Source organism: Engystomops pustulosus, chromosome 11 (genome assembly GCF_040894005.1).
Source record: "Engystomops pustulosus chromosome 11, aEngPut4.maternal, whole genome shotgun sequence".
In the NCBI taxonomy this organism is placed as follows: Eukaryota; Metazoa; Chordata; class Amphibia; order Anura; family Leptodactylidae; genus Engystomops; species Engystomops pustulosus.
In genome coordinates this window covers 35755006-35779560 of record NC_092421.1, presented here as the reverse complement: position 1 = coordinate 35779560, position 24555 = coordinate 35755006, and the positions used below count along the sequence as shown (strand labels likewise).

The 24555-nt window shown below is 42.1% G+C and overlaps 1 protein-coding gene across 1 annotated transcript in view; it reads left to right on the top strand.

Annotated features, from left to right (window-relative positions):
• Window positions 1–24555, top strand: part of SGPL1 (sphingosine-1-phosphate lyase 1) — a 27106-nt gene extending 2551 nt beyond the window's left edge. The window contains exons 2-14 of the mRNA XM_072131117.1: window positions 4710–4875; window positions 7540–7607; window positions 10183–10330; window positions 12921–13000; window positions 13254–13382; window positions 14808–14896; window positions 16273–16381; window positions 17707–17805; window positions 20948–21094; window positions 21342–21580; window positions 21784–21930; window positions 22807–22927; window positions 23106–24555. Coding sequence (XP_071987218.1) covers window positions 4710–4875; window positions 7540–7607; window positions 10183–10330; window positions 12921–13000; window positions 13254–13382; window positions 14808–14896; window positions 16273–16381; window positions 17707–17805; window positions 20948–21094; window positions 21342–21580; window positions 21784–21930; window positions 22807–22927; window positions 23106–23246 — 1683 coding nt within the window. The 3' untranslated portion in view covers window positions 23247–24555. The remainder of the gene's footprint in view (window positions 1–4709; window positions 4876–7539; window positions 7608–10182; window positions 10331–12920; window positions 13001–13253; window positions 13383–14807; window positions 14897–16272; window positions 16382–17706; window positions 17806–20947; window positions 21095–21341; window positions 21581–21783; window positions 21931–22806; window positions 22928–23105) is intronic.

The window sequence follows — 24555 nt, the reverse complement described above, 5'->3', positions numbered from 1 at the left end:
TCCTGTTCTTAGCTGAAAGGAGTGGCACCCGGTGTGGTCTTCTGCTGCTGTAGCCCATCTGCCTCAAAGTTTGACGTACTGTGCGTTCAGAGATGCTCTTCTGCCTACCTTGGTTGTGAGGGGTGGCATCAACAAGGCATTTCTGCCCACAGAACTGCCGCTCACTGGATGTTTTTTCTTTTTCGGACCATTATCTGTAAACCCTAGAGATGGTTGTGCGTGAAAATCCCAGTAGATCAGCAGTTTCTGAAATACTCAGACCAGCCCTTCTGGCACCAACAACCATGCCACGTTCAAAGGCACTCAAATCACCTTTCTTCCCCATACTGATGCTGGGTTTGAACTGCAGGAGATTGTCTTGACCATGTATACATGCCTAAATGCACTGAGTTGCCGCCATGTGATTGGCTGATTAGAAATGAAGTGTTAACGAGCAGTTGGACAGGTGTACCTAATAAAGTGGCCTGTCTTTATAGGCAATGGTAAATTTGCAGCTGTATAAACGTCCCCCATACGTTTTGTGTGCATGGAACCTTAGTCAGAACTGCTATATTTTATAATTGTAGCTCCAGACAGAAAAAAATTTCATCCCAGTGACAATTGGATTTTTATAATTTTGTGCTGTCGTGTAGACAAGGACTATCAATAAAACTTCACCTTATAGCTGATCATTACAGCCTGGGACTAAATTAAAGCATCCAGGGAGGTCACAGCGGGCAGAGAGGTCTGTCTGTAACTAGGGGTCGGGGAACACTTAGTGTGCAGTAGACTTTCCTTTACTGTCTGCTATTGTGGTACATATAGCTGGGGAGACCCAGTTCTGTTTCATAGCTTTTGGTGAACTTTTCTAAAACTACCTTAGGTCTCCTGTACATGAATTGTGTGTAATAGCGGACCACAAACATCTGACCCATGGTCCTTTGTTTGCTGCCTGTGCGAGGTCCTCAGACAAGGACTAGACAAGGATTTCTTTTGTTGTCCTTTGTCTGTTGATAATCTATTATGCCATCAGCCGTACGACTTCCTCCTAAATTGTGGTTACAACACGACGAGGCCTGAAGCAGACGTGTCTATACCCCCACCTCTTCCCCCTCTTGAAAGCTGCAAGTTTCAGACAGAAAATCTTTGAAATCTTCTTCATTTTATGATGACTCAGAATCTAGTAAAGTCCCATTTGCTGAGTTTGCCGTGAGCAAGGAAGAGTTTTTGCATCACTTCATTTCTGGAGGACCTCTGTACACACATTGTACTCATTCCCATCAATTCTGACAAACAAGCAAGAGTCTATTCTACCTCAATATCTTGTAGTTCTTTGTTTTTATATCCACCTGGTTCCTCTCTGTTGTTACTTAATACAGGAAGAATTGTTTGTTGTACCCATGCCCGCTCCTGGCGTTCTGTAAATAAGATGCTGGAAAGCAGTGAGTAGTTGAATATTGAAGGCCCTGACTATATCTAACGGACGATGATTTAAGCCGACACCTGGATGTGGTACCACCAGGTCGTTCCACAGGCGCGACTTTGTCCGCAGTGGCGACCACGGCGAGGTACAGAGACATTGAGCAGAATGGTAGTCGGAGACGGGCAGGAGGTCAGGACAGGGAGCACAGGATCAAAGTCAATAATGGGGTCACAACAGGAAATCACAATGTCAGCACAGGGCATAAGAACAAAGCTTTCTTTAGGGTACATGGCACGAAGGCGGACACATGAAAGGGCCCGTATTTAAACAGGAAGGGCAGAAGGCCAGCGCCAATTATTAGTGCGCTGGCCCTTTAAATTTCAGATCGCCGGTGCGCGTGCGCCCTAGGAGCAAAGAGATCGTCGGTGGATTGCAGGACATTAAGTGAGCTGGCAGAGGTTCTGGGGAGTAGAGAGGGGCATGGGTGCGCCTGCATCCCGAAGTGAGGGTCGCAGAAGCACCCGTGACAATCGCCTTCATCGTAGATGCTCCTAGAGGCCCAGGTCATCAGTCCATTGTGTAATACATATACCTGGTCTATGCCACCAAGCATGGGGCAGAAATGTCTCTTCCTGCCCTTCTTCAGGCTGTAATGTATGCTATCATTTTCTGCTGTATTTAAAGTAAATGGATAAAGCGCTACTATCTCAGGTGAAAGCGGATTTGCTCTCTTTGTGCAAGATAGGATAAAATTTCAAGTCTTACTAATATCACGTGGCGACATTTGGCAGTGGGTTGAGTGGTGGCACGGCGCCAGCTCACTAGTAATTAAACAAGTGGGGTAGGCAGTGTAGTTATTACTACTTATTGTAGATGTAAACTGCCCTGGTGGATGTACAGAAATTGTAGCGGATTACATTCACGTTTGTGGGTTTTACATTTTTACCAATCCCAAGACAAGGAAATTTAGTGTTTTTACTGCAGTTTTATTAAGGTGAGAGGTGGACAAAACTTGTGTCATGTGATGTGTCCCTTCATGGGAATGAGACAGTCCAGAACTTGGAGGAACTTACCTCATAGATCAAAGGGGTCATCCACTTCATTAAAGGACACCTACCATCAGTTTTACGTGTCCACTAAGAAGTTTATTAGGAAGAATGTTCCCCAAGACTTCTTTTATTCTAACTATTTACACAGAGATTTCAGCAATATAGATTTATTTAAATTATGGTAATTAGTCTGGGGCGCCATTGCTACGTTAGCGGAAGAGCGTGTCTTGTAATAACTTATTCACCCCCCCCCCCCCCCACCTAGTCTCGTCTGTCACCTTCTCCATGGACCGTGGGCGGGCGGGACATGTATCGCAACAGGGGGAGTGAATTTATAAGACGAGAAGCTCTGAGGCACTAGGGTGGTGTAGCTGCAGCCCCAGGCTAATTAGCATAAGAATTTATAAGCATAATTTTTGTTCTTGTAACTGCTTATTCACAAATATCTAGCTGTAGTAAAAGTATCCGTATAATACATTAACAGTATTAGACTAGTCGATCCCAGACTTTCACCACAATAACAATTAGTATGTGTCTCTTTTTCCTAAATGTCTCTTTTAGCAAATACTTTTGATAGGTTCTAAATAAATGTAATTGACTGACAGAACCAATGCTAAAAGTCCAGATCTGTGACTCCTAAACTAGGAAGAAGCAATCACAAAGATCAATTAAAAATTAAATGTTGACTCTTTTCCATAAATATCACTTTTCTCAGCTTCTCCTGCTCCACAGAATGCTGCCTGCATTTAATACACTGTACAATCTGCTCAGCTCCTCCTGCTCTATAACATGCTGCCTGCATATAGGACACTATGCACAATCTTCTCAGCTCCTCCTGCTGTATAACATTCTTCCTGCATATAGGACACTATGCACAATCTGCTCAGCTCCTCCTGCTCTATAACATGCTGCCTGCAGATAGGACACTATGTACAATCTGCTCAGCTCCTCCTGCTCTATAACATGCTGCCTGCAGATAGGACACTATGTACAATCTGCTCAGCTCCTCCTGCTCTATAACATGCTGCCTGCATTTAATACACTGTACAATCTGCTCAGCTCCTCCTGCTCTATAACATGCTGCCTGCATATAGGACACTATGCACAATCTTCTCAGCTCCTCCTGCTGTATAACATTCTTCCTGCATATAGGACACTATGCACAATCTGCTCAGCTCCTCCTGCTCTATAACATGCTGCCTGCAGATAGGACACTATGTACAATCTGCTCAGCTCCTCCTGCTCTATAACATGCTGCCTGCAGATAGGACACTATATACAATCTGCTCAGCTCCTCCTGCTCTATAACATGCTGCCTGCATATAGGACACTATGTACAATCTGCTCAGCTCCTCCTGCTCTATAACATGCTGCCTGCAGATAGGACACTATGTACAATCTGCTCAGCTCCTCCTGCTCTATAACATGCTGCCTGCAGATAGGACACTATGTCCAATCTGCTCAGCTCCTCCTGCTCCATAGAATGCTGCCTGCAGATAGGACACTATGTACAATCTGCTCAGCTCCTCCTGCTCTATAACATGCTGCCTGCTTGTAGGACACTACGTACAATCTGCTCAGCTCCTCCTGCTCTATAACATGCTGCCTGCAGATAGGACACTGTGTACAATCTGCTCGGCTCCTCCTGCTCTATAACATGCTGCCTGCAGATATGACACTATGTACAATCTGCTCAGCTCCTCCTGCTCTATAACATGCTGCCTGCAGATATGACACTATGTACAATCTGCTCAGCTCCTCCTGCTGACTGCACACTTCATTTTCATGTAACATTTTGTCATCTGCCTGTAATCTTTGTCCTTGAATCCTGTCCTATATGTGCACAGTTCATGTGTCCTTTCCAGACCCATTTCGCAACATTTTAAGCTTTGAGAATTGTGTAAAGTTCTGACACTTATCTTTTAGGGTTATATTTTTGAGTTTTTGTAAGCCAAATGTTTCCCACTAACTAAAAGTATTTGTACACACTGGAATGCACTAAAGCTTCCAATAATGGTGTTGACACCATAGAAGGGTTCACATATGCAAATATAAAGTGTGAATGACTAGATGCCTTTTTACATCAAAATACCATGGACGATTATGTGGTAATATAGAATTGTTTCCATTCAATCACTTCCCTTTCTTGGTTGAACTCGATGGACATGTGTCTGTTTTTTTTCCCCGCCGTATAATCTATGTACACATATGCTCATATATACAGTGTAGTCACACCTTGATATTTCTTCTTCTTCCAGAAAGCCATAATGGACTATAAAGAAATCGCTCTACAATGTGTCCTTGACGCTCGACGCTTTATAAACAATTCCTGCAAAGATCTGGAGGCGTGTCATCTTATCGCTCTGACATTTGCCTCCACAATGGTGTCCGTATGGGCCTATAACTTTCTATTTCAACAAGAGAGTAAGTATTTGCAGTCCTTTTGTTGTTTCAAAAAATGTACCCATTATAATTAAAGTAAATCTACCGTTTGATTTGATGCATTATGAAGCAAACACTCCTTGAGAATGCTGTAGCTACCCCTGAGCTGAGTGGTTTTGCTGAAAATACAATTATAAAATTCAGGGTAATGAGGCTCTGTCGCCCCTTTGCATGGCTCAGCGATTCACTTCTTAGACTGCTCAGGCGAATGCTGTAATCACTGACAGGCAGAAATAATCAATCGCTGCATCATCCCCCAGCTGCTGTGTATGAGTGATCCAGCTCAGGCTGATTAGTCCTGTCTGCACAGTTTAGACCGCTCCGTGTAATGGGTTTATGTACTTAAAGAAGCATGCAATCCAGCTTTACAAGGCCCTGAATGTTAAAAGATTTTTCAGTAAAATCACTCCACTCAGGGATTAAACAAGATAAGTTTCTGCATCAGTGTAGCTACAGCATTCTCAAGGTATGTTTGCTTCATAATGCATCAAATCAAATGGTAGATTTCCTTTAAGGCTATGCAGGTCTTGTCCTACTTGCTTTATTATTGGCGAATATTTAATTTTTTTTTAACGCTTTACAATCTAAGGATGCAGAATGTACCTGGAGAATAAGAGATTACCTACAATGTAAGCAGTGATGCTTTTGTAATGGGCCAAAGATATTCATAACATATCCATAGGAAAGGTCCTCAGTATCCAGTTGGTGAGGGTCCATCAGCCAGCACCACACAGGTAAACTGCTGAGGTCGTTCTATTGGCTTAGGGGGATGCCGGTGCCAACTGGGAACTTATTACGGTACATGTTATTTAGATCTGTAAAACTCAATTTTATTTGGGCGACTTTTACAATGGGTAATAATCCAACAATTTTATACAAATGCTACAAATTGCAACAACAAATGTTGTTGTTTTATTACTTTGTTTACACAGGCATAAACAACATTGTATGTGAGGATATGGGATGGTAAATACTTAATTAAAAACTAAGATTAAAAATCAGTTTGGAAACTTAGTGTGATTAGACATCACATGAATATAAGTTTCCAAACTGATTTTTAATCATAGTCCAGGGTGATGTCATCTATGGTCCTGTTACATTTGCATTCTACACAATGTATGTATTTTATCACATGAAATCACAGCATGTCCTCATGGAGGCATGGAGGACTGCCATGGGGGACTGCCATGATACATACATGGTGTAGACATTGCAAACTTAACTGGGTTAAGGGCCTTAGATGACATCACCCTGGTCACATGACCTACTGAGAAGAGGGAGGGACTGACCGAGCCGGTTCTACAAGATAAAGTAGATTTATGGGGATGCAAGGGAAACTATTTTTAAATGGGATGTCAATTAGTTTATAGGGCTGTATGGGACCCTTTCACTGCATGTATTTGAGAGAATGTGGCGACGGGCTCACTTTAAGTTGACATGGACTCATTGGGGCGATTTATCAGTGCTTTTACACCATAAACTAGCATGGAAACACTAGAGTAATCACTATTTTTTGTGCCTACTACACCTCCTCCACGCCATGTACCTTGTATCTATATGAATTATCAGGCATAAATATAAGGAATGACTACTATTTATTTAGCTCCTATGTGGGGCTTGTTCTCTCCTGGAGGCTCATTGTCTATAACCTTTGTTTCTGTAAAGAGGAAACAGCCGCCCTTTTCCTAACTTTGGAGACGCTCACAGCGAGGCACCTGTGTGATATCTGCAGCTCTCACTTATCAGCCCCAAAAAGTACAGAGTGCGTACAATGTGAATAATACATGGGATCCGCTGTAACAATGTCACCTTATGCTCTGCTCTCTTCACCGCTCCATCCTATAATCTGCATTTTTAATTCTTTGTATTCCCCTCTCATTAATCTCTATTAGGATTCTGGAATTACATTACAAGACACTTTATGATGCATGTACCATACAGTTTATGGTATTATTGTTGCATACGTCCAGCCCATGCTGTCTATTATAATAATAATCTTTGTTTCTGTAGCGCCATCATATTTCGTAGCGTTTACAGATCTCCATCTTACAAACTAAATCCATTTGTCTCATTCAGCTGAAGGGACTGAGGGATAGCCATAGAAGTCCCCACAACATTCGTGTGTAAGGGGCCTAACCCTGATTATGTTTGGTATTTGATTCCAGGAGGCACAGGTCCTGTGTCCTGCTATCTTCTGGAGGATGGCTCCGCTCCTTTGTCACAACCACTCCCATATCAGTGGTTGGAGTTGTATGTGAATCTTTTTGCTCACCCCTCTAACCATCTATATGGGAGTGGTTATGACATTGGGGGTGCACATACAGCCCCCTCCATCCACTGCTGCTGGCACATGACCCGTTGGCAAATACAAATCTTTTTAACTGTAAGTAGGGTCTTCTACTTGCCTTATTACAGTTTCTGTAAGTGCTTAGTTTAAAGGTTTTTACACAGCTAAGTAACAGATATCCCATCCATCACTGGTAACGCCCATCTGTCCATTTATATATACATTTCTAACCAATGAACTGTTACATAATTGTTGAATGGGAAATAACATTCTTCAATAGATTCGGCGTTGGAGAGGGTCTTTAACAGTGTTTTTATTTTCTTCTTTGTGGATTTTAATATGGTGAATTCTTGATACAGGTATAAAGTCCAGATGTAAGAAGCAGTTTTTCCGCATAGTCAGAAGATTGCCATATATAGGTTCAAAGGTAAGGAAACTGGAGCCTAAACTTTGTTTGTCTCTGTATTGTGTGTGGCTTGAGAAGTGAAGGCCGCATAGTTATTTGTAGGATCACAGTGCGGCCATTGTGTGGGAACAATAGGAAGCTGCATTGTTCTTTCACTCCATCAATCTTCTTAAAGCCAGCTCTTTACATTACACCAAGTGACTTCATCATCACGGGACCCTCTGGCCGTCTGCTTCTCTCCGCTGTCTCAGGGTTTACTTCAGGTCATTGTGCTGAATGGAGGCCGTGAAGGGAGAAGCAATGTTTTCTTGTGGATTTCTTTACAGTGATGCAATCCATTATCACAAAGACATTTCACAGAAACGAAGATAGAGATATTATATATATTGCAGAGCCCACACAGGTCCTGACTTGGTCCTTACGTGAATAGATTTTGGGAAAAGTGGGCAGCACTCCACAATTCTGGTTTTAAAAGTTGTTTATCTTTATTGCAGGAAGTGGCCACTTAATGCAATAAAGATCACCAACATTTGAAAAAAATATATATATAATATTAAAAGCTAGAAAGTTATTGGTCATTAGAGACTTCCATGACTTTTCCCCCATTGCTGGTCATAGATTGCTGCAATTGATTCTCTCCTGTTATCTTTCTTCTCGTGCTCAGTTCACATTCAAGGACGAGTTCACATCAGTTATTGTGAGACAAAACCCAGAGATCCATTCTACCTTCTCTCCCTATAGTCATTGGAACGACTTGTACCTGTTGTGTACGTTTTGATCACTTTTTTTGGCTCAAAATGACTGCAGGAAATGACAGAAAACCTGGGTCTGGGGCTACACATTTAGTTTTTAGCATACAGCTACAACATACTGCTGGGATGGGATTTTAGCTCTCTTAAGTTTTTAGGGAATATTCATTCATTGCATATGATTTTGTACTAAAAAATAAAGTTTTTGTGTCATTTTGATAGTTTTCTTTGTTGAAAGAAATGTGGACAAAACCCATGTAAAACTGACAGATGCCCATGTTGTGAATAAACCCCTCATATGTAAGAAGCGTGTATATACTCTGCATACGTATTTGCGTATGATGAAGTCCATGCCCCTCCGACGCTGCTGGACACAGGTGCAGGGGTGGATGAAGACTAGCTTGGGCCACGGGTTTTAGGAATATTACAGACCCTACAAGTCTATCATAAGTTTCTACATATGATACTAGAATCAGCTTCCTGGAGGATGAGTCTCTTTTGCTTTTTTCAATCTACGGTTTCAGGACCTTTGGAGGACCTTCACAAGTCCAGAAATGGCTCTTGTGTATTTACAGCATGATCAGACATATGAGGATTTCATGAGTGAAGGTCCTTCTGTGTATAAAATTTGGTGGTTTGTATGGCTTGGGCTCCGAGCTACCACCCGAACCTCCTATAGCAGTGGTGGCGAACCTATGGCACTGGTGCCAGATTTGGCACTCAGAGCCCTCTATATGGGCACCCTTGCCATCACCCCAGAACAGGGTTCGCCAGTAAGGACTCAAGGCCTCTTGCAATCACAGGCAGCACAGGACCCTAGAAGGAAGCTACAATGATGATCCAAACTTCTTCTCCTTCTTTCTACTGTATTGGTGTCCTCAGGTACCTATACAATTTAAACCTGTGACAGAGCATGGAGTAATAAGTTACTGTTTAAATTGTGGCTCTGGCACTTTACGAAAAAAATGTGGGTTTTGGTTATAGTTAGGGCACTCTGTGTCTAAAAGGTTTGCCGTCACTGTCCTATAGTATAATCCACTACTGCACATCAGGGGGCTCTGGCCTGGTGTAGAATAGCCCTGCAGCCCACGACCCTTCACTCGTGCACGTTCGCAGGCTGTAGTGAGTTTGCAGTCACAGGGCAGGAAAACCGTGTCTGCTGGCGGTATGTCACATACGAGATGTGAATGTAGCTTTATACATTCTCTGCAGTGAACTATAAACCTTGAACCCAGATAAGCCTGCGGATGACCCATGCCCTAATAGACTGATAAGATAAACATAAGGTTTATCACCAATGAGATCCTTCTGTACTCCTTTGCCAATAAAGTTTTTTTGCTAAAGAAATGTTGCAATTGGTCTCCTTTAAAATTCTATAAGTCTTACCCTTTTGTTGCCATGGTAACAGACTATAAACAACCCTTGTGTAGTCTTAACCTACAATCTTTCATCTCTTCCCAATTTTTTTCTAAAACAGCAAATGCAAGCAAACAAATAGTATTCTCACAACCTCAATGCTTCTAGGCTGCTGTTACCTTGGAGGCACAAACTTTTCAACAGTGGTGGACATGAATGAATAGATTAAGGAAACTGTTTACAATTGTTACGTTATTTTTTCATGAATTTTCTCATTTTATAGGAAAAATAAATAATTTTTTGATGTGTTCTTATCACTGTTGCTTTTGTGAGGTGTGACCAGGGAAGGCCATAACCTTTGGTACAGGTGACATGTGTGGAATGTCTACAAGCCGGCCATAGGTAAAGGGTTCACTTTGCAATATATAGGCCAGGCAGCTATGTGCAATGTGTGTGCCACAAGTCTAGTAATTCCCTTTTATTTTGCACAGATCCAGAAGGAACTGGATAAAGCTTTGGATGAAATGGCTCATCGACTTCTAAGTTCAAAGGAAGCAATTAGCTTTGTGAAGACTCTTCCGCACAATGGCCTAAAGCAGGAACAGGTTATGGAGAAGTTGAAGGAATACTCTGCTCTAGGTATAACTAATGCTCCACACTGGTTCACCTGAAATCTTTTCATCACATAAGGAAAAGGATAGTCGCATCTCATACATCCTGCCAGATGGCGGCGTCTATGCTCCGTGGCGGTCATAATTGCCTATTGCACCCTGGCCTCCGCTGAGCATACACACTTGGAGGACCCTATTAATGTAATTGTCCTTATACACCCTGAACATAAGCTGCAGCGAATCAGTGCTTGCTACTGATGTTCACTCCTCCTCCTCCCTTCAGGGTGGGGAGCCAAACCATATGACATATCCTACTGTACGAGCATACAGCGGGATATGTTGTAAGGTTATATGTAGGGAATCCTCTCGATGTACTCTTATAGTGGTGGGAGAAAAACATTATTTGAACCTGCACCAAGTCCAGCTACAATCCTGGAATAGAAATGCATTTTCAATTTACTTTTCCTACAAACAACAGTGGGCAGCTGCTTCTGTACAAAGTTGTCTTCCAACAAGACTGTGAGGAGAAGGCGAGGACATGATTGGGCTTTTTAAAAATATAAAGAAGATTTAATTATATTTTTTTCATTTGTAGTGGTATTATGAAGCATAATCTTGGGAATGCAAAAAAAAGCACATGTTGTTGGTTGAACACAACATTTCACCACATTCCTCCACTATGATTGCATCCTTAAATGATGGCGTTCTGGTGTTGGCATGTCTCTCTGGTCCTGACCGTTTTCAATCAATTTTGGATCTATATTGTGAGAAGGGTGGCACAAGGCCATGTAATCTTGGAGACACCTTTACTTATACACTCTGAAAATCGTGTCCAACCACAAGTATTCATATACACATTGTGGGGGTGTAGCTCAATGGTAGATACTGGGGCTTATTTACTAAAGGTCCAGGGCCGCATTTTCGTCGGGTTTCCCAACTTTTCGGGGATCGTACCGGGGATTGGGTCGCACACGATTGGTTTGTGTCGCAATCTCGCCAGCTTTCACACGACACAAACCGGGGGCGGGCTGTCGGACGATCCGACGGATTCGGACAGCGCGCAGGATTTAACATTTAAATTTGTGTCGCAAGCCATGCACTTACATACACCAGGAAGAAGAAGGTGAACTCAGGCGGACCTGATCGGGGAAGCGACACATGCAGAATATCGGGCGCGCTCTCATAGGGAATCGGGCAGACTTCATCCTCGCCGGACATTTCGTATCGGGGATCGTGCAGGGATCGGGTAAGTAAATGTGCCCCACTGTTTCTGCACAGACACAATTGTAGGTGCAAAAGTTAAATGAGATTTATTGTCTCTTTAAGCTTCAAGCAAAATAAACTCGCTTTCTTCAGCTTATAACCATAAACTTAAACAGTCCTTTCTTCAGGTATAACAAATACAAATGGAATGAACTCACCAGGGCAGCAGTATAGCATCCCAGGAACTCTGAGGCAGCAGTATAGCATCCCAGGAACTCTGAGGCAGCTTTCCTCCCACAGCACATGGAGGACACCAGCTTCTTCTCACACATACACAGCTCCTCTCACCTGAGCTGAGTATGGGAGCCACCCCCCCCCCCCCCCCACCCAAACTTCTAAGTAACATAGCATTACTGGCAACAGCTACTGGGTTTTTACATCACCAAGGCCAGGTACCTTGGTGACACATACCTGTCATCAAAAACTTCACCAGTTGTCCACTTACAACATAGAAAGGTGTAAATCTGATCAAAACTACCCTGAAACTGGTAAGTGCCTGTCTACTATTGAATGGGTGGATCTGAGCTGAAGCTTCGTCCTATGGAAGCAGAGATCCAAATTATTGACTTTGGTTGCTCTGGAACGGTTGGGGCCGCAGAGAAAATTGTTTTGAGAATCGGTGAGACAATAACTATTACAGGCGGTCCCTTACTTAAGGACACCTGACTTACAGCTGAACCCCTAGTTAAAGACTGACCCCTCTGCCCACTGTGACCTCTGGTGAAGCTTTACTATAGACTCAGGCTGCAATAATCACCTGTAAAGTGTAATGAAGATTTATTGATAATCCTTGGTCCAATTATAGCAAAAAATATTTTGGCACTGGAGCAAATAAATACATTTTGTCTGGATCTACAGTGATAAAATAATAAAATATACAGTTGCGACTTAAATACAAATTCGACTTAAGAACAAACCTATGGAAACTATCTTGTATGTAACCCGGGGACTGCCTGTATAGCTCTTAATTGTACCATCAAAATCCACCATGATAAACCAGGGGCAGTTACTCATAGATCCAGGCACTGTGACTGTGGTATCTTCTTATGTTTGTTATCCATGGCCTCCTTCCTTCTAAAATCTACTTATTGTGCTAATGAGTCAGAAGAGCTCTGGCTTCATGGGCTGTTACACTACCTCGGCTTGCCCCTGCTTTCTCAGCACTTCCCCCTCCCCCCTGCCTGCTCTCATCTCCCACAGTGGTAGGCAGGAGGTGCTTGTGAAGCTACATCATGGAGCTGGTGTGTGATAAATCTCCCCCTGTGAGCCTAAATCGTTATGAGATATAATTGTAATGTATGATGAGAGTAGTAGTTTTTCTTGTGTAATACTACAACCCTATTCATCTCTTCTAGGTGAGGTATCTTGGGAACAAGGCAAAGTATCTGGAACAGTTTATAGCGGAGATGAGCGTCTTACCCAACTTCTAGTGAAGGTAGATCTGATACTCTGAATGATATTATTTTTATTTTACCTGATCTCTAGAATATTGGGTTGATAAATGCTGATTCTAAGATACACAGAACAGTATATGTCCTTGTGATTGGTTTATGAGGTCTTTTGGAGCACATAGACTCCTGTTATATCTTTCTTTGATGCTGCTAGGACAGTGTACGGTAAGTAGGCTTGTGTGTAAGGCAATACTGTATCCCAAGTCTTACATTGACAGCCGTTGTCTTTGCTTCTAGGTGTATGGAGAGTTTGCATGGACCAATCCTCTACATCCGGATGTTTTCCCTGGTGTACGTAAAATGGAAGCAGAAGTTGTAAGAATGGCGTGTAATCTTTTTAGAGGTGGTCCTGAGACCTGCGGAGCTGTGAGTTATTGGTTTTATACCTTTTGACTATTAATCGCTGTCCCGAGCCCCATTATGGAGCCAGGTATCTGGAACAAGCCATCATGGGAACAATCACTCCTAATGGTGGCCAGTGTTAATGTCCCCCTGATCAGCTGACAAATCAGGAAAGGCTTATTGCATCTTTTATACAATATTAAAGACATAAGATCATCAGGCAGTCCCCATCCTGCTACTGATCCATACAAGTGAACCGCACAGGAATGATCCCACTAATGGACTTTGCTTTGGTCAGTGCAGACAAACAAGTGATCCTTGTAAGATCCTATGCAAAGGGATCTTATACATAGAATGGAGCAATGATACCTGATCTGTGAGATCCATCATCTGACCCCTCACTAATAAGCTGCTGCAAATCTGCTTTTTATACCCTCCGCTTTTTTGCACTGGACCTGATGAGCTTATTTTTTTTGAGAGATTGGTAGTTGTATCTGACAGATCAGACATTGATGGTCTAGCCTGACAATAATAACACCATCTATTAAAATTTAAGGCTAGGCACTACACCCATATATTAAGAAGGTCTGTATACAGTAGGCCAGTGGTGGGAACCTATGGCATGGGTGCCAGAGGTGGCACTCAGTGCTTTCTGTGTGGGCACCCATGCTGTCACCGCCCCCCCACCCCCCTGTGATTCTTGTTCACACTGATACGATTGAAAGCTGTGACCAAGCAGGGACTAATAAGTTACTGCTCAAATTTTACCATCAGTATCACTGCATCAGGCCAAGGTTGTGTTATGGATTCACACATACGGATGGTGGGAGTAGGATATTCTGTATTTTTTAATCTCACTGATCTGTATACAGGGGATTGGTGGACAATAACAGACATCTCTGCCCCTATGTTAGGGGATCTATTTAATATATTTATATGTTAATCCTTGGTAACCTGCCAGAAGCGCTGTGACCAGGGGAGATCTACCATGTGAAAGCTGAGACTTCATGCTAATGGCGCACTTGTTTTTTCAGTCTTTTCAGTGTCTTCTGTAAAGAGCAGAAACCTGAGCGGCTGAGCTGATGTGCAGGGCATGTGTTAGTTTTCTATCTGTTTGTATCCCTTCCCAAGGTCACAGACTGATCTGAGAAGACACGGAAGTCCGACACAGCTGTGCTCTGTGCACAATGACTGTATGCTGGTTATTGAGCAACAATCTGTTACATCAAATAGTCAACATGTTTCCAGACAATAATGATTCTTATAAATGTGGGAGTTTGACTTTAACCTATTTTGTTAACTTTTTTTGCTTTTTGCTTCTCTTATCAACTTTTAGCTTAGCTCAGTTATATCAGGTTCATGTTTATTTCCAGTTTTTCTGCTTTTACATCTTAACTAGAAATGTTAATATCCTTATCACTTCATCCTTATGGTTTGTTCTTTTTCCAGGTGACATCTGGAGGCACTGAAAGCATCTTGATGGCCTGCAAAGCGTATAGAGACCTGGCCTATGAGAGAGGCATCAAGTACCCTGAAATGTATGTACAGCTATGTATTTTATAGCAATATACTGCAGTATTACAGTGTTAGGCCTTATGCACATGTATAGAAACAGGCTGCAAATGGGTAGTTTGGGGCCAAATTGGCTTGACAGTTACGCCGCCAGGCTCTCTCATGGTGCGGTAAGACCCGCTGTGCTCACCGAACCATGATCGTGCACCATAGATCTGTTTTGTTTTTGTGTTGGCCACATATAGTCATGTGTACGAAGACTTACAGTGTTACATTATCAGTTTAGTGGTGAGTACAAATCACATCCTAGATTTAAAGGGGTTTTCTCATGTTCAGTATAGGATGGGACCCTGAATTTTTCGAGGGTGCTGTGTCTGCCAGATTCATGAAATGTGTCACACGTTCTTCATGAATCTGGCGCCCCCTGCAGTGCTCCGGCAGAATGCACCATTTTTTTCTGGTGCACTTTCTTAATGCTTTAGAATTGTGGTGCACAATCCAACTGTGCGCCAGAACACTCCATTTGGTGCACATATATTGGGCCCAGTTCACATTTCAGTAATTTTAGCTTACTGTAAGCCAAAACCTAGTTTGCAACTACAGTACTTTTTAGTGCAGCAGTGTCTCCCAGCTTTATCGAAGGTTTCCTATAATGCTAGCAGTGTAACCCTGGTGGGACTGTTGTAGCTCTAGGAGCTGCTTACTTTAGTAAGAGAAGGACATTGCCAGAGCTGCTGCATACAGTAGCTTCAAAGGCTGTCACACTGTCTCATTCTCCCCCTCTGCTCCCTCAGCACAGTGGGAGGGGGAAGTGCTCCTGCACAGTGTAACAAAATGTGGATCTGCAGCATGGAGAGGCTTTGGTAACATCACCCTTCTGTCTCATTAAAAAGTTGATTTTATAAGGAAGCAGGCCATGGATAACAAATATAAGATTCCCACAGTCACGGTGCCTGGATCTATGTGTAACTGCCCCTGGTTTATCACGATCAAATTCTGATGGTAAATTTCCTTTAAGTAATGTCCCATAGGACAATGAGATCATCATAAGCTTTATTACATACTGGTGACAATGTACCTGGACTTCAATATAGCCAGGGGAAGAATCTTTACCAACCCTGTGAGTTGTTACAGGCTATTAAATATTTTACTTCCAAAATATTTCCGAATATCCCAGAATATAGAAAGACCTCATTGTGTTCCTGTCACTGTCCTACATGACAGGTTTGTGGCAGTTTTGCAGGTCTAAATCCTCATGACAAGGTCCCTTTAAAATTGTTAAATTTCTAAGAGATTTTACCTCTTTACAAATGAATCCACAGCAGGAGCCCCCCAAATTCTGTAAGCAGTAGGATTGTTCGATCTTTTTGTGCATAGTAGTAACTCTATGATTGTATTGTAGCATTGCTCCGGTCAGCGCCCATGCAGCATTTGACAAAGCGGCTCATTATTTTGGAATGAAGATGGTGCACGTTCCCCTGGATAAGAAAACCATGAAAGTGGATGTCAAGGTATAACATTTATAAATCCATTCTACTGAAAGACCATATTGGATGCAGAGGTGTATGTACCACTAGCTGTTACCCGGGATATTCACCTGAGATGATGTAACGGTGGATAGATGATCGCAGGTCTGAATGTGACTGGAGTATATATGGCAATAGACTGCAGCTCCTGAGTATCTCTCGCCATCTTTATATCCCATATCACATTATATTACTTTCCATATTACCTCACATATAAAAAAAACATTGGCTGGGAGGGGCTACTAAAAAAAAAAAGTAAAAATTGACTTGCCTCTGCTGTCCCTGCGCAGTGCACTGCCGTCTCTCTGCGATGCGTTCACGCTCACCCGTCCCTCATAATACAGCTCTGGGAATATGGACAGGTGGGAGTGGCCGGCCAGAAGCTGAACGCACGGGACACTGACCAGAGAGACGGCAGAGCGTGACGCCTGGAGGGACCGCAGAGGTAAGTGAATCAGCCCCCTCCGGGTCACCAATGTTTTGTTTTTTTTCTACGGTCTTGGACAACCCCTTTAATGACCTGTGGTGAAATAGAAACTGAGCTGAGACTGGTTGTTGGCAGCGGAGCTGTGCTTGTTTGCTGTGCTTCTGTATATGGTGGGGAAAATTTCAACTAAATGTATATACAGTTTGTGATGAATGAGATCTAAACAAAAGGTATGCCAAGCAGTGCCACCTCCGCCATCATACCCACCGCATTCTACAAGGCCCAGGAGAGTTTGAAATGGGGCTGAAATACAGTATAAGGCTACATTCACACGACCGTTGGGGGACGTATATACACCCCCCATCTCTCCCCGTATTACGGAGCTGTGCGCCATGTATCTCTATGGAGAGGGGTGGGACGAGCAGCGCTCATTCTCTCCTCCTCTCCCGTGCTCCGACATGTGCCCGCCATGCAATACATTAGGTACGGCCCGTAACACGGGGAAAGATAGGACTTGATATCTTTTTACTGTGTACAGAGCGGCATGGTGCCGCACGTGGGGGGACGTGCGGGGGACTTCTATGGAGGATGTATGTACGTCTAATAGAGAGTGAACATAGATGGCCCCTTCAGGGTGTGAAGAAAATCACTTAGTGAAATTAGTTTTCTTAGTATAGCTAAAACTGTGCAGGTTAAATCCTTTAATAAATACAATGATGATATTATTATTGTAAAATGAAAATCGGTTCTGAAGTGATAATGTAATGCCATGGGATGGAAATCCAAGCCCCTTGTGGTCCTGGAAATGCAATTTGCGCTGTTCTTAGGTTTTACAAAATGTTCTCATTATCATGAATTTTTATGTGAGCCGTTTTTATTTCAGGCCATGAGAAGAGCAATCTCTAAAAATACGGCAATGCTGGTCTGTTCTGCGCCCCAGTTTCCACACGGGGTTATTGATCCTATAGAGGAGGTGGCTCAGGTAAGTGATTCTGTCTAGTGACCTTTGTGTTATACTAAGGTACATGGCTTTGTATATCCTGTACACAGTTTCCTAGCATTCCTTAATTTCTTGTTCTTATTCAGAGTTGCTTTCTGAGATTTGCATTTTGGAGAGTTCCATCTTTTCCCCTATTGTTTAGAACTGGTAAGCTTCAGTTGTCGATTGTTTCTAGTGACAACCAGCAGGAAGTAATGTCCCCACATACTGTACATAGAATGGTTATTGTCAGAGCGGAATGTATTCTCCAGGAGCCATTCATAGGATGCATCATTAACTCCTTAGTGACGCGGCCTGAAAAGGCTCTAGTGACCGGGCATTTTAAGGAAAATTTCATATGTTTAAAGGCCATAATTTTTTTTTTCTTTTTTGCATGCTACCTTACAAAAAGGCTTTTTTTTTGTAATTTATAGGACTCTTTTTTTTTTTTTTAATTTTCAAATTAACTCAAAATGAACATAATTAATGAATATTGTTTTGGTCCTTTTGATATATAATATATATAATCTTGGGCAAACGGGGAGACTATGGCGATGCTTTTTGTAGTGTAGCAGGATTTTTGTTTTATTATATGGGGAAATATAATATTATATGGGGAAAAAAAACCCTCATAAAAAACCCTGAGGGGAAATTTTCCCTTTTTTTTTTTTTTTTTTTTAATTTAATTTAAAAGAACTATATATAGGGAAAAATATAGTCTTTATTAAACATACACAAATGTATACAGAAGTATATCGGCACAAAAATGGAATACCGGTAGATTAAAAACTAGAATACAATGCATGTAGAGACAAAGTAGCCAACAGAGACAGAGGCAAAAATTGGCGTGGAATCAAGAGGTAATGCAGGATAGGTCAGCAAACACCAATGAACGGCACATAAAAAATATGCAAACAGAGAGGTAGTAGGACCTGAAATATAATTACCATACCACAGATTAAGACATGCACTGCACGACCCATGCACTGCAGACGTGCAGTGCATGTCTTAATCTGTGGTATGGTAATTATATTTCAGGTCCTACTACCTCTCTGTTTGCATATTTTTTATGTGCCGTTCATTGGTGTTTGCTGACCTATCCTGCATTACCTCTTGATTCCACGCCAATTTTTGCCTCTGTCTCTGTTGGCTACTTTGTCTCTACATGCATTGTATTCTAGTTTTTAATCTATTCCATTTTTGTGCCGATATACACAAATGTATACAGAAGTATGTTTAATAAAGACTATATTTTTCCTTATACATAGTTCTTTAAAATTTTTTCTCCATGTGCTCTATGCTTTGGATGTATGATATCTACCTAAGGCCGGCAGCACACATGGCATTTTGAACCCGTTTTTTTGGCAGTTTTTTTAAGCAGCCCGTTAAAAAACGCATCCTTTTTTGACTGGTTTTACCAATTATCTTAATTAAAAACGGCCCGAAAATGTGTTCAAAATGCCACGTGTGCCGCCGGCCTTAGTTACAGAGTGAAACAATCACCTGTGACTGGGAATTCTGATCAGAGCGGGACTGGGTTTAAAGAGGACCTGTCACCCCAGAAAAATACCTCCACCAAATTATTTTCCCCTAATCCCGTCGCCAGCCCCTTTTATGTTTATTGAATTTTTTAAAAAATGTGTGTGTGCATATTTAGTTTTAAACGATCCGACCTCTTATCAAATACAGGTCCCCAGGCAGTCGGCCGTATTCATGAGGGGGCCGGCCGACACACCCGCTTCACGCCCCTGTCAGTCAGGGACATGTAGGAATCGCCGGCAGCAGCAAATGTATTGCACAATCGCTGCTGGCTCTATGTGATGCGGCGCACTGACAGCGGCCGCAGAGGGGCTCATTCACAGTGCCGGTTGAATGTTCGGCCGGCATTGTGAATAAGCCCCTCTCCGGCCGCTGGCAGACCCAGCAGCTCTGATTAATCCCGTTAGACCCGGCGGTTGCTCTGGCTCCGCTCATTCAGCACAATACCGCTTCTCCCTTCTCCGCTCCTCACAGCAAAGAACCGCATCTCCGTTTTCTGTAGTGTCTCCGGTCCTGCTCCCACGCTAGCTGGGTCAAAGACATTGCTGCAGACTCGGGAGCTGCACCTGCTGACATCTAAAGTCAGCAGGCGGTCCGAAGCGAGTCCATAGATCAAAGGAGGTTCATGTCCAGGCACATTGGAGTATGTGATGCAACAGCTCCCAACCATTTACCTCACTAGAATAGAACTGAAGAACAAAGCATACAGTATACAGTGTTGTGGTTCTGGCACACAGCTGTACCAGCTACCAGCTTGCTGGGGAAAGTCACAGGACAATGATTGGGCTTCTTGGTCCTAGGGACCACAAAGAACGTGAAATCCTGTAGTCTAAACAAGCCATTCATTGTTAGACGGAGGTCCTGTGAGCCCTCCCCTCCACATCGCGCCAAAGTTATTCTAGGGAACCTAACAATACAATAATCATAAACATAATAAAATCTATAGTAATTTCAATGGAGCCAATCAACCGATTTTCACTAATAAACCTAATGACAGGTTCCTATAGCACTATACTAACTATTGCCCACACTGCTTTTGTTTAAAAAAGAAAAAGCATAGTTCCCATCCACAGAAAATGAACTTTGTAAGCTTAGCTGGCACCCTGCCAGAATGAGGCGGGAGTCCCAAGGGATGTGTGTTGTTCATGCCAGGCAGTGTGTGATTGTCTACCAGCATGTGCCTCTTACCCCTCTCCTCAGCCGACGTCATCGTCTGTCCATCATTCCCCTCCCTTTGGCAATACAGAGCAGAGACATGAGTTGATTCTCGAATTAATAACACACGCCCTTGGGACTTGCTGCTCCTTTAGGCACGGTGCCAGGCAGGCTAACAAAGTTCATTTTCTTAAAGGTTTATTAGTGAGTCCTTTTAATATCTCCATGATCATAATGACCCAACGTGGAGGTATTATTTGGCGTGCAACGTATAAGTCGTAAAAAATAGGGCCCTCAAGAAAATGATGTAAATGTGTTTTTTCGTCACTCTTGCACCTTTTGAATTTCTTTTCCCCAGGACACAGCACTGCATCAAGTGGTGAAACATATTCACAACAAATACATATGTATGGAGACTCCTTTGTCTTATAATACTTCTTTCTTCTTTTAGCTGGCATTGAAATACAACATCCCATTTCACGTGGACGCATGTCTTGGTGGATTCCTCATAGTGTTTATGGAGAAAGCTGGATTCCCGCTCCCTCCATTCGACTTTAGGGTGAAAGGTGTGACCAGCATCTCAGCGGATACTCATAAGGTATCATACAGAAGGGAGAGAATGTCTTGTATTTCCTGATCACTGCAGAACATTAGTGGTTACACTGCGATATTGAACGTACTTTGTGTTTAACCTTTAGATAATGAATGTGTGTGATCTGTGGGGGGTCAATCAATCAGAAAGTTGGGCTCTTTCCTGTGGCTAGGTCCTAACTTGTTTCATGGGAAAGCCCCTTCAAGTCACTACATATTTCATTACCTGTTTCTTCTTTTGTGTTTCTTTTCAGTATGGCTACGCTCCTAAAGGATCTTCAGTAATACTGTATAGCCACAAGGACTACAGGCACTACCAGTTCTTTGTGGCTTCAGACTGGCCCGGTGGCCTGTATGCTTCTCCCTCTGTAGCCGGCTCCAGACCTGGTGGGATTGTAGCGGCTTGTTGGGCAACAATGATGCACATGGGAGAAGATGGATATGTTGAAGCCACCAAGAATATTATCTCCACTGCACGGTTCATCATAAAGGAGTATGTGCAGTTATATAGAAACAGTGACTGCAGATTATTTTTTAATTTAGTTTCTAAATAAATAATTTTTGTTTAATTTTAAATTAAGAGATTGCTAATAATCATTAGCAATATATATCTTACATGGCTCCTGAATTATCTGCTGTACAATGTTCACTGACTTCCGCCATATAATATTTTTATTTTATTTTTTTTACTTCAAGGTTACAAAAAATAAAGGAAATCTTTATTTTTGGGAATCCCGAGGTTTCCGTGATAGCAATTGGTTCAGAGGTTTTTGATATCTATCGCTTATCCAACTCTTTGACAGCAAAAGGCTGGAATCTGAACACACTCCAGTTCCCATCAAGGTAAATGTTATAGCTATAAAAAGGAATATATTCACAAAGACAAATGTATATTTAAAGGAAATTTACATCAATATCCGTCATGATAAACCAGGGACACTTACCTCATCGATGCAGGCGCTGAGACTGTGGTAATCTTATTATATTTATTATCCATGGCCTCCCTCCTTCTAAAAGCAACTTTTACAATTATTCTACAGGCTGTTCTATGTTTCACAATCCCCCCCCCCCGGCTCCCTCAGCACTCCCCCCCCCCCCCCCCTGCTGTAATCTCACACAGTGGCAGTGCCCCTGCACAGTGTAACAGCCTGTCAAGCTGCAGCATGGAGAGGCTCTCAAAAGGAGCCCCTTGCAACATATAAGAAGAATATCACAGTCACTGTGCCTGGGTCTATGAGTAGGTGTTCCTGGTTTATCATGCTTGATTTGGATGGTAGATTTCCTTTAAAGGGAATGGGTCATCAGTTTTGACCATATTAAACTGCAGACAGTGCTAGGTATAGACTCTGGACATCTGTGTAATCATACCTATGTAAGTAGGTAGCAGCAGCACTGTGAAAAGTGAATTTTTGATCCAGGTTTGCAGCTCCTGTAAGTGCAAGTCTTTTGGCCTGCAGATCTTTATAGTCTTTGCAATGAACTGTCCAATAGCCCCTCCCCTCTCCTAAGTGACTGCTGTAAGTATCCAACCAAAACCTTGATACAGCTCCTACTCATAGAAGAGGGGAGGGGCTGTGGTGCAGCAGAAAGCTGCTGACAGATTCCCTTCACTATAATCACGAATATGAATATTGACATTATTCTTACTGTGAGCTCAGTTAATTAGTTGGTCAATGTCGGTAATAAACCCGTTTCTAAATCTAATTTTCTCTTCTTCAGCATACATATATGTCTCACACTGCTGCACACAAAACCCGGAGTAGCACAAAATTTTGTAAAGGACGTCCAAGATTCTTTGTCAGTGATCATGGAAGATCCTGGAGCCAAAACCACTGGAGTGGTAAAGTCCATTTTGTTTTTATACTACACATATTCTGAAGTATTAAATCTTTTCTTATTAACACATTAAAGTAGTATATAGATTTATATCTATACACATGGGTCAGAGCTGAATATGCCGTAATACATCTTAATAGGGAGAAATCTTCATGTCAATGTTTTTTTTTTCTTCTTTTAAGGGTGCAATATATGGGATGGCGCAGACGATTCCTGACAGGTCCTTGGTCACAGAAATCTCTAAAGCCTTCCTGGACTGCTTGTATCTCACAGAATTGCCACCCAGTGCCAAACAGACTAATGGCTCCACTGGGCACCACTAGGCAGCACTACCTTCCTTCAGGCGGTACTATTCACAGGGCAGCAGAATCGCTCAGAAACTGCTTTTTATGACCTTTTTATTTTTTGTTGACTTTTAAGGATGTGTCTTTTTGATATTTTATATGACTAAGATACTTGTCACATAGAAATATTTTCTCCCCTTTTCTACAGAGTCATTTACGTGCCTCACAGGTTCTAAAAACGTTCTGTTCTTGTTCATGCTTATTTATAATCATGGCATCTGGATTTAGTAACACTTAAACTCAAGAAATCCAGGGTAGAACGTGCTGTATTTCCATCCTACCCTCTCCCTGCTTTCCATACTGTGACCATATTAGAAGAGAGGATGGAAAGCAGGGGGCTGGGGCAGTGTCTTGTATTTGTAGGATACATAATATGATGATACTCTGTTATGTGCAGTCAAAGGGGTAATACCACTTTTGGTAGGAAAGTGCAGAGCCAACAGTAGACAAATGGGCGTGGCACTTTACTAATTTGAATAAAACTAATCATCATGATTGAGCATCTAGTCCAACAGAGATCCTGATTGCTAATGGATACTTGGTGAGATATGGGAATGCAGAAGTATACAGCCCAACAGGATCTTTAACTCTCTCTATATGTTGCTTCTATCCTTGAATCCCTGTAATGTTATGTTAAATATTGACAAATAATGGAGTTCTACTTTTCTTGTGCTACATTTTTGTAAACAAATTTTACTGTATGTTCTGTCCTGCCGGTTGTGTAATATATTGGCTATTTTTTTTTTTTTTTTAATATTCCTGATTTAAGATGATGCAAAAAAAAAAAAGATATGTACAGTTGTTATCATGGATAATATTAGAATGTAGTGGGATCGGATGTCCTCGTACACCTAGAAGATCATGTGAAATGTTCAGATGGTCACTGTACTCCATGCAAAGGGAAATGGAAAGCCTCACCCTTGAAGACACTATCACCAATACATATCAAATGGATGGCTGGGCAGCTGCTGGTTTTAGTCAATGTATCTTTATTTTGACCTGTTTTTTTTTTTTTAATTCTTTTTGTGGTTTTTTTTGGGTGAATAGTTGTGACTAACCCAGGGTCTTAAGAGATTAGCCGTTGGTTGTGTCTGCTGCAGTGTTCCTAAATGTATCTTTCCAAGACAGATTATTTCTTTGTTTTGCAACTTTTTTTTAAAAAAAAACTTTTTGGTATAAAACGAAGTACAGCTAACCCCATGCTCAGTTCCTTAAATGTACCGAAAAAGTCGCAAAAAAAAAACCAAACAAACAACCTGCATGCTGACATATTTTAGAATTCCTTACA